This window comes from Heloderma suspectum, chromosome 4 (genome assembly GCF_057233095.1).
Source record: "Heloderma suspectum isolate Gila_16-S chromosome 4, 16-S_ref, whole genome shotgun sequence".
NCBI lineage: Eukaryota > Metazoa > Chordata > Lepidosauria > Squamata > Helodermatidae > Heloderma > Heloderma suspectum.
Window position 1 is genome coordinate 306,362,567 of NC_139461.1, and position 17,887 is coordinate 306,380,453.

The following is a 17,887-nucleotide window of genomic DNA, read 5'->3' on the forward strand; positions in this document are numbered from 1 at the left end:
CATTAATGTCCCATCTAGTTAGTCTTTATTTCACTGGGGCAGGTACCTTCCAGTGGCTGAAAGGGATAGTTTACAGTGTGAATTTACCTTGAAAAGGGACTGAGGAAATACATTTTGAAGCTGATTACTGGAGAAGCAGTATGCATATTTTTTTTTGGGGGGGGGGGTATGCTGCGGTCAGTTTTGGGAACTGATGCTACTTTGGTACGAGCACTGCCTGCTAAATAAAGAGCTAAAGAGATATGTCTAGTCCTCTTGCAAAGAAGCTACCGCAGTAAAGTCGCCTTAGACCTTCTGTTTGGGAAAACATGGAGACAAAGCATTCCTTTTGTGTGTTTTTAGTGACTACTCAAGGCAGTATTAGTGAAGCTGTGAGAGAGGAGATTTTCTACTAATAACTAGAATGACTAGACCTGGTGTACAGAAGTTACCATCTATATCAGTCTTCCCCAGCCTGAAGCCCTCCAGATATTTGGACCACAATTTCCACTATCCCAGACCATTGGCTGGGGATGATGGGAGTTGTAGTCCAACCCATCTTTGGGAAGGCTATGCTGCTACATATCTCAAGCCCTTGAGAGAAGGTGGGCTCTACATCCAATTAAGTAAACAGACAAAGAAATAGTATTGTGAGTATGTTTAGCAACTGATCCATCCGGGGGTGGTGTTGGTGCTGGTGAGATCTGATGGCAGAGGAACCACCTTCAAGGGCTCACACCAGCAGGGCAGAAAGGAGGGAGAAGCAGTGTTTTTGTGTGTTTGTTACTTTTCAGTTTTTCTTTCTTCAGTTATTTCCCTCCCACTGGGTGCAATAGGAGGGAAATTACTGGAGGGACTGGGCCCAGCACTTGTGCAGATGCACCCCAAGAAGACATGGGCCTGAGTCAGAGGGGGAGGGGAAAGGTGGTTTTGAAGTGTCAAGGTTGCAGGAGCAGGAGATCAGCGAGACTTGCAAGGATGGAGAGGAGGATAACCAGCTGCAGGCTAAACATCTGGAGGATGGACGATCCCATTGGCAGTGGGGGGCCCCTCGGACATGGGTCCAGGGGTGTGTGAGTGGGGGCAGGGGCTCAGCGGGCGCCTGGAGATCCCAGACGGGGATGGGGCGCCCGTCCATCCCTAGCTGCATCTCAGGATAGCCACCTGTAGCTTATGCGGGACTGTATTCTACAGAGTCAGTTAGTGAAGCTGGCTCCTAACTGCAGTCTGTGGATTATGCCTGTAGCCTGCGGCAATGGTTATCTGTCTGTAGTTTGCATAGTAAAGGTGTTTGACGAGAAAGCTGACTCGGCAGCTTGACTACAAAGGAACCTGGGGCTAAGCACTTCACAATTGTGAATACCAGCTCCAGGACTGGCATACATTTCCCTCAGGTCCAGGGGCATGTCGGGAGAGCAGGAGGGCTTTGATCTGTCCCCCTTTTTGCCTCTACTGTCATCAGAGAGTCAGGGAGGTTTCTGCTGGGTGGGGGAGCATCTGAGGTTGGATCTCCTTTCGAAGGGTGGACTTCTCTCTCTGCATTCACGGAGGGAGAGCTGATCTCTCATGTGGCCCCTGGAACACCCTCCCAGGGACCATAGGATTGCAGCTTAGGTAGTGTCGCATGAAATTATATAATCCCTCCCCCCCGTTTATTGGGTGAAAGGTTTCCTGAGGTATGAATGAAAGAGAGTTACCAGAAGAAACATGCAGTATTAAAGGCTATCTCATGGTAGCGCATTATTGCACTAGTTTAGGGGTTCTAGTCAGTGAGGTTTTTCCCCGAAAAGGCGCTATCATGCATTTGCGCTATCATGTGATAGCACATTTATTCAGGGGTGCCTGCTAATGCGGTAGCCTGGTATTTAGAGGGAAAGGGGAAAAATGTGCAGAATGGGGCATTGGTCTGGGAAGCCTACTCAGAAGTAAATCCCGTTGCGGTCAGTGAGGCTTGTTCCCGAGATTGCCATTAAGGGGAGTAGAGCTTGGAGGGGGAGCCTCTCCTATTGGCTGAGCAGCCCCTGCCAGTCTGGTGTCATTCACTTCCAATCCCCCCGCCCCACCCGGAAGTTTTGTTTCCATCAGGGATTTATAATGGTGCAGTGCAGTCCTTCATGGAGCCATGTGCGGAGCCATGCTGATTTCATCAAAACTCCAGTATTCCTTCATTTGTAAGCCATGAAGCCATACCATGTAAGCCATTGTAAGCCATTTGTAAGCCAACCTGAGGCATCATTGAGAAGGTGTCCATCCGGTTCTCCTTCCCTGTCAAGTGCCTCCCTGGCACGTCAGCCTCAGGGCGATAATCCCATTGGAAGAGCCCTCAGCATTCATGCGGGCCCCCTCTTCGAGCATGAAGCGCTCTCCTCCCAAGGGTCTGGGGGAGAAGACTGGGACTTGTTGGGGGGTGACGAAACCGCGGTGACCCTGTCATAATGTAGACTTTTTCATCAGGACCATTTCCCTGTTATTCTAAACAAGGCCATCAAAACTGCCTAAGCCACCTTCTGCTTCAAGCAGCTTCTGTGGAAGATCCTGCTCAGGAAGGGGCTGCAGAGGTCTTTCTTTCTGATGCCCCATCTGATACTGTGATGCCTTTTCCTGAATCCTTTCTGCAATTGCTCAACTCGGAATTGAAGGAGGCAGCTAGACTGCTGCTTGCTCTGCTGTTAAATGGCCTGAACTTGGCAGTTCCATCTGTTGAACCACTCCAGACTTTCCAGAGCTCCAGTCTTGATGGTAGGCTGCAGCTGGCCTTCATTAGGGGAAGTTGAAGGGGTGGTGGTGGGATATGATGGAACCATGTTCAAGGTTTCCTTGTTGACATACAAAGCCCTAAATAACTTGGGATCAGGATTCCTATCTGACCATCTTCCCTTATATACACCAAGTCGATCCCTGAGACCTTCTGAGGAGGTCTTACTGGTTGTTCCATGGCCAATGGAATAACAGCAGGTATATAAGCAGACCTTCTCAGTGGTGGCACCCACGCACTGGAACACTCTCCCACGTATAATTCAAGAAGAAGAAACTTCAAGTGCCTCTTGAAAACACACCTGTTCCCACAGGTTTTTCCTGCCCTGTGAAGGACTCTGCTACCCTATTTTATTCTTAAGGTGTTATGTTTTTAATTATTTATTATTTTTAACTGGTATTGTAATGTGAACTGCTTTGGGATTTTAACATATTAAGCAGTATAAAAGTATTATAAATAAATAATAACAACTTGACAAATCCTTCCCCTGGCTTCCGATACCACAGAATTGTACCCAGAACCAGACTGTGAGCCAGCTGCTCTGAGACTGCAAATTATGTTCCATGCTCCCAGTCAGTAATCTAGCTGCTGTATCTTGCCCCAGATGAGGTTTCTGAGCTGTCTCCAAAGGCAGCCTCGCATCCAGCACATCGCAATAATCTAAAGTGGATGTTACCAGAATGTAGATATCTATGCTCAGGCTATCTCCATCCAGGGCCCAATCTACACGGTCAGTTTAATGTGGAGGGAGAACACATCAGGGTCATTAGTGACAGATGACGCTGTTGCCAGTCCACAGCCACCCCACAGTTTCCCTCTTGGAAAAGGTACATTTTTTGAAAGTTGTTTTCGTGGTTGTTTGCCTTAAACATGGCTCTAGAACAGTTCGGCTGCAGTGTGCCCGGTCCCCCCATATTAAATGCTGGGCATGGTGTTTCTGTGGTCTGGCAGTGACCTGGTCCTGGGCCCAGTGCTCTTCAATATTTTTATTACTGACTTGGAGGAGGAGGTGCAGGGAATGCTGATCAAATTTGCAGATGACACAAAATTGGGCGGGATAGCTAGTACTTTGGAAGACAGAAACAGAATTCAAAATGATCTTGATAGACTGGAGCGCTGGGCAGAAAACAACAGAATGACATTTCATAGGGATAAATGCCAAGTTCTGCACCTAGGAAAAAGAAACCAAATGCACAGCTCCAAGATGGGGGATACGTGGCTCAACAATACTACAAGCGAGAAGGATCTTGGAATTGTTGTCAATCACAAGCTGAATATGAGCCAACAATGTGATGTGGCTGCAAAAAAAGCCAATGCTCTTTTGGGCTGCATTAATAGAAGCATAGCTTCCAAATCCCAGGAAGTACTAGTTCCCCTCTACTCAGCACTCATTAGGCCTCATCTTGAGTCCTGTGTCCAGTTCTGGGCACCACACTTTAAGAAGGATGCAGACAAGCTGGAGAGGGTTCAGAAGAGGGTAATGAAGATGATCAGGGGAATGGAAACAAAGCCCTATGAAGAGAGACTGCAAGACCCGGGCATATTTAGCCCTGAGAAGAGAAGACTAAGGAGAGATATGATAGCACTCTTCAAGTACTTGAAAGGTGGTCACAGAGAGGAAGGCCAGGATCTCTTCTCCATCATCCCAGAGTGCAGGACACGGAATCATGGGCTCAAGTGACAGGAAGCCAGATTCTGGCTGAACATCAGGAAAAGCTTCCTGACTGTTAGAACAATACAACAATGGAACCAATTACCTCGGGAGGTGGTGGGCTCTCCGAAACTAGAGGCATTCAAGATGAAGCTGGACAGCCATGTGTCAGGGATGCTTTGACTTGAATTCCTGCATTGAGCAGAGGGTTGGACTTGATGGTCTTATAGGCTGCTTCCAACCCTACTATTCTATGGTCAAGGGGTTGGGAAGCCCAGGGTGCTTTTGGACACAGGCATCCTTTCCCACTTAGTGGGACTGTCTCATTCATTCAGGATAGCAGAGTAGCATGCTTTCCTGATTGATAAAAGTGGCTTGCCATTCATCAGAACGCAGTTGCGCTGTTACATTCATTCAGAATAGCGGAGTAGCTTGCTTTCCCCGTTGGCAAAAGCAGCCTGCCATTCATAAGAACACATTTGCGCTGTTTCGATCATTCAGAATAGTGGAGCAGCTTGCTTTCCTCATTGGCAAAAGCAGCCTGCAATTCTTAATTACACAGTTGCGCTGTTTTGTTCATTCGGAATAGCGGAGTAGCTTGCTTTCCCCATTGGCAAAAGCAGCCTGCCATTCATAAGAACACAGTTGCGCTGTTTCGATCATTCAGAATAGCGGAGTAGCTTGCTTTCCCCATTGGCAAAAGCAGCCTGCCATTCACAAGAACACAGTTGCGCTGTTTCGTTCATTCAAAATAGCGGAGTAGCTTGCTTTCCCCACTGGCAAAAGCACACTGCCTTTCATAAGAACACAGTTGCACTGTTTCGTTCATTCAGAATAGCGGAGTAGCTTGCTTTCCCCATTGACAATAGTAGCCTGTTTCCCCTGTGTGTGTGGTTTTCCTGTGGGGGCGGGGAGAAAGAGGAGGCTTTCCTGCTGGAACAAGAGTTTGGGGCCAAGGCCAAAAGCAGCAGCAGTAGCTGCACCCTCCCCTTAACCTCTCCAGAAGGAACCTGTGTCAAGGGCTCCTTGGAGGCCTCTCTCAGTCTAATCCAGTAGCCAAGTCCAGACACAGACAAAGGGATTCTTTTCAAAGCTTTATTCCTCTTTTACAACTTAGCAACTCTACTGTTAGCAACTAGATATAAGCAGCAGAGTACCTATGCCCTAAGCTGGAACAGTTGGTCCCTGTTTGAAGGAGAATCACTGGCAGACCCTGAACTTAAGGGCTACGGAGAGTCCCTCCCCTTTCCCCTTGGATCCTCTGGGCGCAACCGTTGTTTGCGTGCCAACTGGGCACTACGCCTCCTTTCCGTGCCCCCCATTTGGCGCCGCTCCCTGCGTCGGCATCGCGCGTCCAGCAAGTCTTCTTCCCACGCTCTCTCACTCCCAGGACTGCTATCTATGCCAGGAATGCCGGTGGGAGGAACCTCCATCAGCTGTTGGCCCTGAGAAAGAGGAGCATGCTCCTCTCCCAGGAGCGACTCGTCTTCCTCAGAATCAGAACTACTCTGGGATTCTATGGGCTCAGCATCCACCCTGACAACCTGGCCACAGCCGGCTCGGCAGTGGAGCCACCTCTCTGCCTCTGCATATTGATAACTAAGCACGGAGGCTTCGGTGTCTGCCAAGCGGGGAAGCAGAGGCAGCTGCTGCCACCGGCGGCAGCTCCAGAACACCAGCAGAGGGAGGCATCTTCAGCCCTTTCCCTCTGTGCAGGACCTAGCGAGGTGGCAGGCTGAGCTTCCACCTGGGCAGGCACCTCCTGTCTGCCCGTTTGTCCCCGGGCTTCTATACTGCTGCTTCAAAGTGGATGCAAGGGGAGAGGTGTGGGGTCAACTGCTGGACATTATTCATGTCTTCCATTAAACTTCCCTGAGCAGGGAGAGGGGCGGAGAGCAAGCTTCTGTCATTCACTGAGCAGCATCTCTGCAGTTGAGGACGTTCAGTTCTACTAGCGGGGCTCTGCCCGACCCCAAAGTAAGGCAGCTTAAAGTACTCTGGTGTGACTTGTGAAAGCAAATTTTTAGCTAGTGTATACTCTGCCTTTCTTCCTTCATGTGATGCTGATGGACCAAAGCTGATTCATGAAAATCTGGGATAAAACCAGAAATGCTTATGAACGCGTTTCCACGTAGCTTGGGCCCGGGACAGGCCACAGTTGGCACACAAGTCTCAGCTAGTAAAAGATGCTTCTTGCCATGCATGCAGCCTGGGCACTGTCGGCTCCAGGTCTTTTCGGGCCTTCAGGCAAGACACTCTCCACGGGCGCCCTCCCTCTGTCAATCTGCCTTCTCACTCTCATTGCTACGATTTGCTTGTGTAATAGGCAGGGCCAGTGAGGAAGTTGGCAAGGGCACCTCCTGCTCCTCCTTCCTTTGTTGTCTCTGGGCCAGAGCGAGAGCGAGGTGAACAAGAAGGTTGCAATAACGAAGAAGCGGAGTAAGTCCAGGGCGCTCTTGTCAGTGGGCCCCTGCAGGGGTGTGGGCCCTTGGCAAATGCCCAGCCATGTTTACTCTTGACACTGCCCCTGCACTTGGGCATTCAACAACAAAGCCAGATCCAAGAAGATCTGTCAGCCTTGACAGTTGGGCAAATGGTAAGATCTCTCTGTAAAATATTTATTATCGGCTTGGGAGAGATGAGGTATGCATGTAACAACAGTTGGTGTTTTGTTTTGTTTTGTTTTGTTTTGACTCCTATGGCTGTTGCCAGCTGTCTGCAGACTACCAGGGATTAGACCAGCCTTCCCCAAACTGGTGCCCTCCGGATGTGTTGGACTGCAACTGGGAATAACGGGGGTTGCAGTCCAACATACGGAGGGCACCAGCTTGTGGAAGGCCAGTTTAGATAAAGGATACAGTCTACCTTTTTGGGAAGCATGCTTCCCATGCAAGTGGAAGAAATCCTGTTCCCATCTGTCCACCTTTTACCCACTTCTGAGATGCTAAATATATTAATGTGCTCATAGTAAAATAATGAAAAGTCCTAATGAGCCATAAAACAATAGCTGCTGCCCACATGGCAAATTATTGAGAAATTTAATGAGGCTGCACATTCGTTGTTCATTAGACAATTAGGGGGCTGAAGGCAAACCACCTTTGTTACGGCTGTTCCCTACCAGTGGTCTCTGTTTATTTTAAAACATATTAATTGACTTTCTAATTAGGGCATCCAGATTTAACCACTAGATTAATCAACCAAAGCTTTAGCAGCTTCATCAGAGTAGGGCCATTTTTATTCAATGGAGCTGAGTTAAAAGTACACTTACATTTTAAAGTCAGTTTTGTTCCAGTGTGTTACTATGATACATAATTAAAAATAAAACAAAATAGCTTTATTTAGCTTGATATATATAGCTTTCCCCCTAACAATGAACAGCAGTTTTATTTATTAGAGTGTAAGCTATGCTTATACTTCTTTCAATATCTTAAAAATGTGACTTTATTTTGCTAATGGTAATGTGCAAATTTATTAAAACGATTAATGCTCCCAGAGCCAGCTTCTGTCAAATGGGATTGGGCGAGGTGAGGTGTAGTGAAGTGAAGGCAACTTGTAGCTTCCACAAGGAACACAGCTCCTTTTATTTAGGCCAGAGAGGAAGCCTCCCTTGGAAGGAAGCTTTTATAAAGATTAGGAAATATCACCTGACTGGCTGCAGCCAATTGTGTTTAAGAGGCTTTCCTCCGGCTGAGCAAGAGAGTTCCAATACCACTCATAGAACTACAGTTCCCAGGGGTCCCTGGGAAGGAATGACTGTGAAACCAGATTAACTCCGTAGTGCAGATGCCTCATAGTAAGGAGATGTTCCAATTCTTTGATTGATTTAGGTTCCCTATTCCCTATTTTCTTCTGCTCTAGTGTGTGGTCTGGTCCTCATGGAACTGTACCTCCTGTCTGAATGCATAAGAGGAATCCCAGGTTTGAATATCCCCCCCCCCCCCAGTTTATATCTGTGCATGTAGACAATGCCTTTAGCTCAATATTTCTCTCTGATGATGTAGTTTTCAGATGCAGGGAGATTTTGGAAGGTTTTTTCTCTCTCTCTGAATAAAGTCATCTTCACTTAAATTTCTGGCAGGGTGTATTTCTCACTTAGAACTGAATCACACCAACCAGACAGCTTTGCTTATGTGGGGGGATTTTAGAGGGGGGGGATTACATATCCAAACATCTCCCTCCCTGTGGCATAATCCCTGGAGGACTGAACCACATGCTCTTTTCCGAACATTAGAGATGAGTGAAAAATCTGCTAAATGACATTGTGTTGGCAGCTGTTTTAATAAGTAACTATTTGGTTTTACAATCCCAGTCGTTGATGATTGTCTCAGCAATAACAGGTTAATGATGATTTCAAGTGGCTGGGAGGATACTTATGATAAAATCTATCATTTCATGTCTTTGAAGCACAAGAGAGTGTCTTTGAGGTTGTTTTCCCTGAAAGGATATTGGAACAGACTGAAGAGCTCTCCAAAGCATACACTGTGCCATCTTAAACCGATTCAATTCCCTTCCGTGTGATAAAGAAAGCGAGTTCCAAGTAGATAGCATTGTGCAATAATGACTCCCAAAGCTGCCGTTTGGAACACAACGTAAGTGTTCAATTATTCAGTACGTAGAGCCGATTTGTTAAGAAAGGACAAGTTACGTCGATCACCTCTGGGGCCACAGCCCCAATACTGCACAACATAACAAAACAATAAGCTTGTTGCTGATACAAAATCTGCTGGAAATGCAAACACAATTAGGGGCTGTGTGTTGAATGTTTGCCTGCCAATATGTCTGGGGCAATAGGTATGCTGCCCTTGGAGGGTGATAAAATGTTTTCTAATTCCTTACTTTCAGCATTTTTTGCAGTTTCTTTTCTCTGCTACTGCTCTGATTCCATTTGTTTATTTAGAGCTTCTCTTTCATGGGCCAATCCCAGCCAATCAGATTTGGCTATGTGAATCATAGAGTCATAGAACCATAGAATAGTAGGATTGGAAGGGGCCTACAAAGCCATCGAGTCCAACCCCCTGCTTAATGCAGGAATCTAAGTCAGAGCATCCCTGACAGATGGCTCTCCAGCCTCCTCTTGAATGCCTCTAGTCTGGGAGAGCCCACCACCTCCCTAGGTCATTGGTTCCATTCTCGTCTTGCTCTGACAGTCAGGAAGTTTCTCCTGATGTTCAGCCAGAACATCATGAAGATATCACTCTGGGCAAATGGAATCAATTGCCCTTCCTCTGAAATATCTACCCCTGCTGTTGTCATCCCAGTTGTCAGGGAAACTGGGCCAGTTCTGCACTAACTCTGCCTCTCGCATTCTTGCAGATACCTTCACCCCATTCTGAAGGCCCAGCCCCCAAAAAGCTGCTGCAACTATTTGTGAAAAAGTGCCATTCACTTTTGGTTCAGCCCCCTAAATTAGATTTCCTTAAACAAACTAACAAACAAACAGCAAAGAAAAAAGAAAAAAATCACACTCATAAATGTGTTCAGCCTTTCATTGATGCCAGTAAAAACCAACCAGCAGCCCCTGCTACAGCCTTATTTCCATCAAAATCTTTCACTGAAGAGCACTAAAGAGAGTATCTCTCAGGAATCACCATCGTTCAATGAATTGCTCCAGGAAGACATGACGTGGGGTTCATTGAAGGGATAAGGACATTTAAAAATCCTAACGAGCAAACTGTGCAAAGCTTCTGGAACAAAAGGCCATATTGTTTTATACTTGTGTGATGTGTTCGATAGAGAAGAACGTTTTGAAACAAACAAAACCAACCCTTTGTACCTGCCATTGCATTATTTTGATTTTCAGAACCACATATAAATATTCTAAAGCACTTAAGTGCCTAAAGGTGCAATCCTATGCATGTGTAGACAGAAAAAAGTCCTACAACTCCCAGCAAGGCCGGTGGGGTGATGCTGGGAGCTGTAGGATTTTTTTCTGTCTAAACATGCATAGGATTGTGACCTAAGAGTCTGGCTTTCAGGAAGGTATAGAATGCTGGGTAAAGAGATGAGGTCTTTGTCAGGGCTGGCCCTGCCATTAGGCAGAGTGAGGCGGTCTCCTCAGGCGGCAGGTGCTGGGAGGCGGCAGCAGGGCATTAGGAGAGAAAGCTGGGTGCCAAACGACCTGCCCTCTGCCCCCAAAGCTAACCTGCATTCAGGTGCAGTGGAGGATGCTGTTCCATTGTCAGTGTTGAAGAAACAGTCCAGTTGGTTTTTGTACATGGAATGGGAGAGGGTTCCATTTTGTTCTTTGCTTCAGGCAGCAAAATGTCTTTGGTTGGCGCTGGACTTTGGGAAATAGAGTGCATTGTTGCTAGGGATGTGGAGGGTGGGAACTTGAAGTAACCATGTCCCATTCGCTTTTCAATGAAATGTTTAGTTCAGGACCAAACTAGACAAGATGTTAAAGAGCTGTGATCAGAGTTACAGTCCCTTTACATTAAACAACCCCCTCCCCGCAACACACATGCACACACAGCTGCAGGGACTTCCTGAAATGTATCAGGGCTGCAGTATCGAAGTGTGTGTGTTAACTCTCCATCCCATGTTTTCCCAATTAAATCTGCCCCTTCTTCCCAGCTGTGACTTGCCCCATTAGGGAAAACATGTGTGTATGTGTGCACGTGTGCACACACATGTGTACATGTGTGCACACACATGCGTACATAGTAATTTTCAACTGTTGAGACAGTTGCTGCGCTAAAGGAAAATTAATGTTTATTAGGGCCACAAAAGTTGGAGAGAGGAAATGATTTTTAAGGAAAAGGGGTGTGAGAAAGTCATTGCTTCCCGTAGTGTGCCCCACTGCTCCCTCCAGTGAAACTGAATTTGTAAGTTTTTGAAATATAAAATCCTGCCAAATCATTTCACCAAGGAGAAAGTAGATGAGTGTACCCAGCATGGGGGGGAAGGGGATGATCTCCAGCCTGAGCGAGGGCAAGGAAGTGTGGATGCATTTTTCAGAAACGTAGACACTGGGCCTATCTACACTTGAGATTTAAATAGGTTAACAGTTACTACCTCACCTAGAGAATTTGGGAATTGCCGCTGTGTGAGAGGGGTTAGCAATTTCTAACAGAGAATTCTCAGCACCCTCACCTCTTTGCTACTCCTATCATCCTTTGCATGAAGCCATGACAATTAAACAGGTACAAAACTGTTATAAGTGTATCGTGCAGATGTACCAAAAGTAGAGTGAATATTGGCTAATGCTTCCTGCATTAGCAGGAAGAAACATCTTCCTCCAGTTAATGCTGCATGGGGCACAGCCAGACCATGAAGAAGAAATATCTCCAGGGGAAGATGTTTCAAGCCTGTTTCTGTTTTGCTTCTGTGGGTACTGCTCAGCCCATCTGCAGACTGCTGTTCTTACCGTCTATCATGGAACAGTAGGAGTCATAGTCAGTGGTGCACAGATGCTGTGTGGCTTGTAGGTCTTGGATGTTCTGAGGGGAAAAAATCTATGTGGAAGCACCTTAATTGTGTAGGCACAAGTAAAAGTCTTCAGGCAGGCTGTATGGATGTATAGCCAACCCATGCGATCCATGGGTTGGAAAGTATTCCTGGCCACTATTGCAATTCAGGGCTAAGGCAGGGCCCAAGCATGGTGTGTGTGTGTGTGTGTGTGTGTGATGCACTTCACCAGGGGTCCAAGGCCCCCAGCTCAGGTTGCAACCCTACTACCATGAGAAAAAACACATGGAGTTGAAATTGAAAATCATGCCGGAACGCATTCATGGAAACCTATTTCTCTGTATTTATGTACCTGTGTTCCAGATTTTGTGAGAGTTACTGGAGCCAATAAGAAGCAGTGTTAGAGCAGAACAAGCAACATTTTGAATGGTGAGTGGCTGGCCAAGGTCCTTCTCTAGAACAGAGAGAGGGTGCTGCTTGTGCAGTTAAAAACTGGGACTTGTTGTTTAAGAGACAGAAGCTGTCTTTGGACATTCACTTCCAAATGCATGAAGAGGCCTCTGGGAGTGAGCAGGGCTAGTTCTGCCCCTTTGATGCTGCTGCATGCGCCGGCAATGCTCCCAAGCTGATGTGCTTTCAACTGAGTGACACCTTCATCCGCATAAGAGAGCCAGTGTGGTGTAGTGGCGAGAGTGTTGGACTGGGAGCCGGGAGATCTGGGTTCTAGTCCCCACTTGGCCGTGGAAGCTCACTGGGTAGCTTTGGGCCAGTCACAGACTCTCAGCCCAACCTACCTCACAGGGTTGTTGTTGTGAGGATAAAATGGAGGAGGAGGAGGATTATGCATGCCGCCTTGGGCTCCTTAAGGAGGAAAAAAGGTGGGATATAAATGTAATAAATAAATAAATAAATAAATAAGGTTCTCAACATGGGGACGGAAACTCATGTTCCCGGATGTCGCTTCATGCATTTGAAGTGAGCAATTGAAGAGGAGTAGAGAAATTTGTGCTTCCCTATGTGACATGCCCTCTCGAGAACTACCAGTCCCAGAGTTCTTTGTGCTTAGGCAGGAAGGAGGGCAGCTGGTGGGTGGGACAAAGCACCATAATAATCAGAGAGTGTTAGAGCCAGCGTTGCTGGCAGGATTTACGGCCCAGCGTATATGTGAGTGAATGACCTGGTTTGCATGACATGGTATGGCTCGTTGTGAGTTATTTAACCTTCAAGAAGCTGCAGGCCCACAGGCGCCACCACTTATCCACTTAGGGGTTGTCATGTCATGTGCACCCAGCAAGTATGGGTTATGTGAGGGTTAAAGAACTCTTGTATAACCCATGGTCTCTTGTATAACCTGTGTTGTGCAAACAACTCCAGTGTCTACTACTAAGCTCCCGCTTCCAATACTGGTTATAAGCCATGTCTGGTTATAAGGCAAAAAACCCCCAAAACAACGATTTTGCAATGAAAAAGGTCAGAAAATAACACTTAGAAGTGAACTGATCTATGTTCCCAGATGCCATATTAGCTCATTAGAATTTTAGATACTCAAACAACCAAAACATTACAAAATAGTCAGAAGGCTTTGTAGGACTCTTCTTCGAGCTGGATATTATGTTAAACAAAAATAGCAAAAAAGAAAAAGGATGTGTCTGGGGAGTGTTGTTTTGGGACATGGTAGAAAAGCTTCAGTATGGGCCACAGTGTAATTTCAGAAATGTGGGAAAAGTAATCTCAGAATTAAGAGAGAAACTTTTCTCTCATGACTCATGAGATTGTATGTATGGGATGGGATTGTGGAATGTATGTAGGAGGGGGCCTGTGTTAGACGTTTGTATTGGGCCCCAAAAATTCATACTTGGGCCCAGTGCCCAGGTATAACACTGAGCTGGAAGCACCACAACATGGCAAGTCTTTGGAAAAAGTAAGACAACACATTCCTAATATTGCATCAAATGTATGCTACTTCTTCAGCCAGAATTATGTAAATGAACTATATCGCAAAATTAGGTCAATGTACAAAACATTTTCTGGATACAGAAACTTTCTTTCCTGCAAAATGTGGAACTTGGATGCAGAAATTGTTGTACGCCCCATAAGAATGACTTGTGTTAGTCTAATTTTACAAAATAGTCTCCCCTGCCATTGGATCAGTCTGTGCAGCTGTATGTGTATCGAACTTCACTGTCCAAAATAAGCATCTGATGAAGTAGACTCTTCCCTACCCAAACTCATGCCATAATGAATTTTGACATTCTTTAGGGTGCAACAAGATTTTGTTGCTTTTGCTGCAAGAGACTAACATAGCTTCTCTTCTAGAATAAGAATTCAAAATTATTTATTTGTGTGTTTCGCACCTCACCTTTCTACCAAGAAAAATGACACTCAAGGCAGCTTACAATCGTAAATAAAACTTGATTAAAACAATTCCCTCATTCAACAGAACAGTGGGACTGTTTTGCTATGTGTCTGATTGTAATTGATGAGCAAATGTTCCAGGCCTGGCAAACTAGCAAAGAACAGTGTTGTCCATTACAAGGTGTCTGCTATCTTAAAGATTGAATGTGGAAGGCAGAATTTGTTACCCTTGCACCCAAGGATTAGGACCAGCATTCAGGCCATAATATGGGCTGCCTCTGGCAGCTCCTGCTGTAATATTTAATGGGGCTCACCCAGTAACTCTATGGTTTTTTCTGTCACTCAGGGACACACACCACAGATGCTCTGCCTTGGAAATCATCCAACCCTTGGGAGGATGGCACATGCAGACTTGCGCCATATCTCCAAGAGATGACAGTGCAAGGCTTATCCCACTGTGGCAATTCACACCATCACAGTCATCTGCTCATCTTTCTAGGCAGCTGGTCCAGTGCAAGAACCCAGGTAGGATGTCCTCTGCCCATTCGAGAGTTTGTCCCACTAACTGTACTATATTTTCCCTCCATTTTCCTGTGGCCTAATTTGGCTTAATATGATCCAACTTCTGAACACCATAAGATTTTAGAAATTGGGTTGTACCCACAACTATTGAGAATAGAGGGATATTTGCAAAGTAATTTTAATGAAGATCATTACTGTCCATCATTTCGCAGATGAAAACAGGGGTGTGCCATGAGAAGACAGTTCTCATACCACACACACACTCATTATTCATTGCTGATGGTTTTACTCCATCTGCTACATGATGTATTAAATTCATGTGGCAGTATTCATTTATTTTGCAGTAGCTTGTCCTGCCCTGTTTTAAAAGCCATTAAAAGCTAAGAGAGGTCTTTGTTCTTGAGGTTAAAGATACTCTTGAGAAGCATTATTGTCCTATAATCTGTTATCAGCAGCTCAAAATGATCCTCCTCAGCGTGTGAAATGACAGCAGGTCCACTACATGGCACTGTAACGTTCACGCATTCACACGTAAGTGCATCAGAGACAAAATGCATCCACCCAATTTAGACACCCCCTCAGAGATTTGACTACAAAAGACAAGGGAAGGAATTTTAACCCTAAAAAAGGGCAACTCTATCAACTCACACTTACATAAATGTAGCAAGGACCCCCCCCCAGGCAAAAATAGGGGTAGTGATTTACCAAGAACCAGACCCAGAAAACAGGATGATGATCCATGTTAAACAGAACCAGATAGGTGGGACCTGCAACAAAATGTTGCAGTGTGGAGTGCTTCTGCTTTAGGATTCCAGCCACCCCATTCCATCCTCTCCTTCTCCTTTATTTCCATGTCATTCCCCCAATTCTCAGCTTTTTGTAGCCACTGAACATGTACAGTCCTCACTGGGATGTTTTGAGATTTCCCCTCCTAAAAAGATTTTTTTGGTACTTCTGTAAACCTTGTGGTTTCCCCAAGCCTGCTGACAACTCCCTCTTATGTGTGGGTGGAGCCCTTTTGGCTATGTAAGCAACAGCACTCATAGCCTGAATATCAGAGATAGAGGGAATGGTGTTTATTATTAAAGAACCCTGCGAAGACATACAATGAAGTCCTTTTAGTGGAATATATTTCTTGAGGAGAGAAACTCACAGTACAAATTTGATGTCTGTTTTTAACAGAAGAACATATAGCCTGTAGTACCTTTTTTTCCAACGTGATTCTTTATTATTTAAATATGAACAGTATTCCTTCACATAAACAATTACTCAGTCGTCACATAACTGACACACAAACATGACAAAATAAATATACAACAAGAGCACAGATCAATTTTAATGTTTAATTTAAATATTAAATAAATAATAAATTACAGGTTTTAATTTTTTATTACCATTATCAGTGCCTGAAACAATAGGAACGCCAAGAAGACAAAAGAAAAAACAAACAAACAAATAAACAAATAAACGAAGAAAAGGAATCAATCTCTCTCTCTCTCTTTCTGCATTTTGTCCCCACCCCGCAAAAAAATCAAACAAAAACATTTTTTTTAAAAAAGCACTTCAGTTATAAAATATCTTTAAAAAAATTCCCATTGGTAAAAGAATAAATAACAAAAATATATAAAAAATAACTTGGTTGCATCAAAATTACACGCAAAAGTTAGATTTTTCTTCTTTCTTTCTTAGAGGGAATATTATTGTTTTATTGATCAAAAAGTTGTATTTCTTTCAGGGATTTTTTGTCTCCTTTCCTATCTCATGGTGTGATGTCCAGCTTCAAAAGAAGTAAAAATTTAAAAAATAAAACAGATCCAATAAATAGCAAAAAAATAAAATAAACATGAGGTGTTGCAAATATAAATTACATACATTTGCCCAAAATTAGAGTGCATACAGAAAGAGAACTCACTGTGTGTGTTTTTTCCTCCTGCACAATGAACCCAGCTTCCCAATACTTTTGAAAGACCTCATGATCAGTGAATCAGCAGCGCTGGCTGTCTTCTACCTCCTATACTATCTACGGGCGACTGTCCCGCTTTAAAATATTTTTTTTAAGCACCACTTGCAACTTTATCCAATTTAACATTTGATCAGTGCTTTAATAGGAAAACACACACACCATTTTTAATAGTTGAAAAACAGTTCTGGAGAACTGGATTTATGATGACGCCAACCAATCAGTGCTGCGCATAACTGGCCTCTGCGGCAGACTGGTAGAAGTTGGTTTTCCCCATAGCTTGATTATGGGAAGCAGACTGTATATATGAACAAAACACAGTGAGTGCGCTCTCATAGCGGTTCCACCATTCAAAGTAAGTGCACTCTTAAATAATTTACAGTATAATTCAGCTAACTACTTTTCCCCCAACCCTTCTTTTTCTTTAAAGGAAGTGCAATTTCTCTACTCTTACATACTAAATGAGCTGCAATCACCACCAAATTGGACTCTATTTACATATCGAAAGCATTATGTTTTTAATACTTCATATCAATCTTTTTTCTTTATTTTGCTTTCTGTTTGCACTTTCCGTAGTTGTACAGATAAGCCAAGTCAAAGAGCCCAATGTTGTAATCCCCTTTAGCACATAAGTCAATTTACTCAGATGAGTAGCTCCGGGGGTCTACAAGGCTATGCATTTGAGTAAAGTTGCTCATGTGGGGTGTTTTTCCCTCCACCTGCTCCATTGCTTGTTGGAGCCTTCTCATTGACTACAAAAAGCTTTAGTTTATAGCCTAAGTATATCCAGGATTAGGCTTTTAAGGCATTTTCACACTGAGGCTTAAAGTGGTTCATGTTTCAATCAAGTTTGTAACATGAATATAAAATCCATATTAGCCAGATAAATCATTTGCATTACAAATGCCTCTCTTCCACTTTTGCTTCTGCTGTAACAATGATCAGGTATTCACATAAATAGGGCGAGAGAGGCTCAAAAGCTCACATATCAAAAAAGCCTCACATATGAAAATGCTCCCAGAAACCCCATCTTTCTAATTTCAGGTAGAACCTAGTCTGGGATCCAAAGGATATACAGTATTCCATGAGCAGACCAAGGTTTATCAGCTCCCCTTTTCCCCCATAACCCCTTGTGTCCCTTCAAAAGCTGCTCCTGAAGACTGGGGAACCCTCTGAAGCAGCATTTGATGGGGTGTGAAGGGCAACATCCAGAAGGGGAAAATTGGCACACGCACACACACACAGACACGTGTGCATG

The 17,887-nt window shown here is 44.7% G+C and overlaps 1 protein-coding gene across 2 annotated transcripts in view; it reads left to right on the plus strand.

Moving 5' to 3' along the window:
• Positions 1–6,792: 6,792 nt before the first annotated feature.
• The window catches only part of LOC146348972 (uncharacterized), a 39,760-nt gene continuing 28,665 nt past the window's right edge, over positions 6,793–17,887 (plus strand). The window contains exons 1-2 of one of the 2 annotated variants that reach the window (XR_014789941.1): positions 6,793–6,981; positions 14,494–14,672. Coding sequence is in view for 1 of the 2 variants with exons in the window: in XM_084848422.1 (XP_084704548.1) it covers positions 12,615–12,670; positions 14,494–14,672 (235 nt within the window). In the remaining variant the exon portion in view is untranslated. Of the gene's footprint in view, positions 6,982–12,599; positions 12,671–14,493; positions 14,673–17,887 lie in introns of those variants that run through there. The other variant, XM_084848422.1, reaches the window with a different exon arrangement.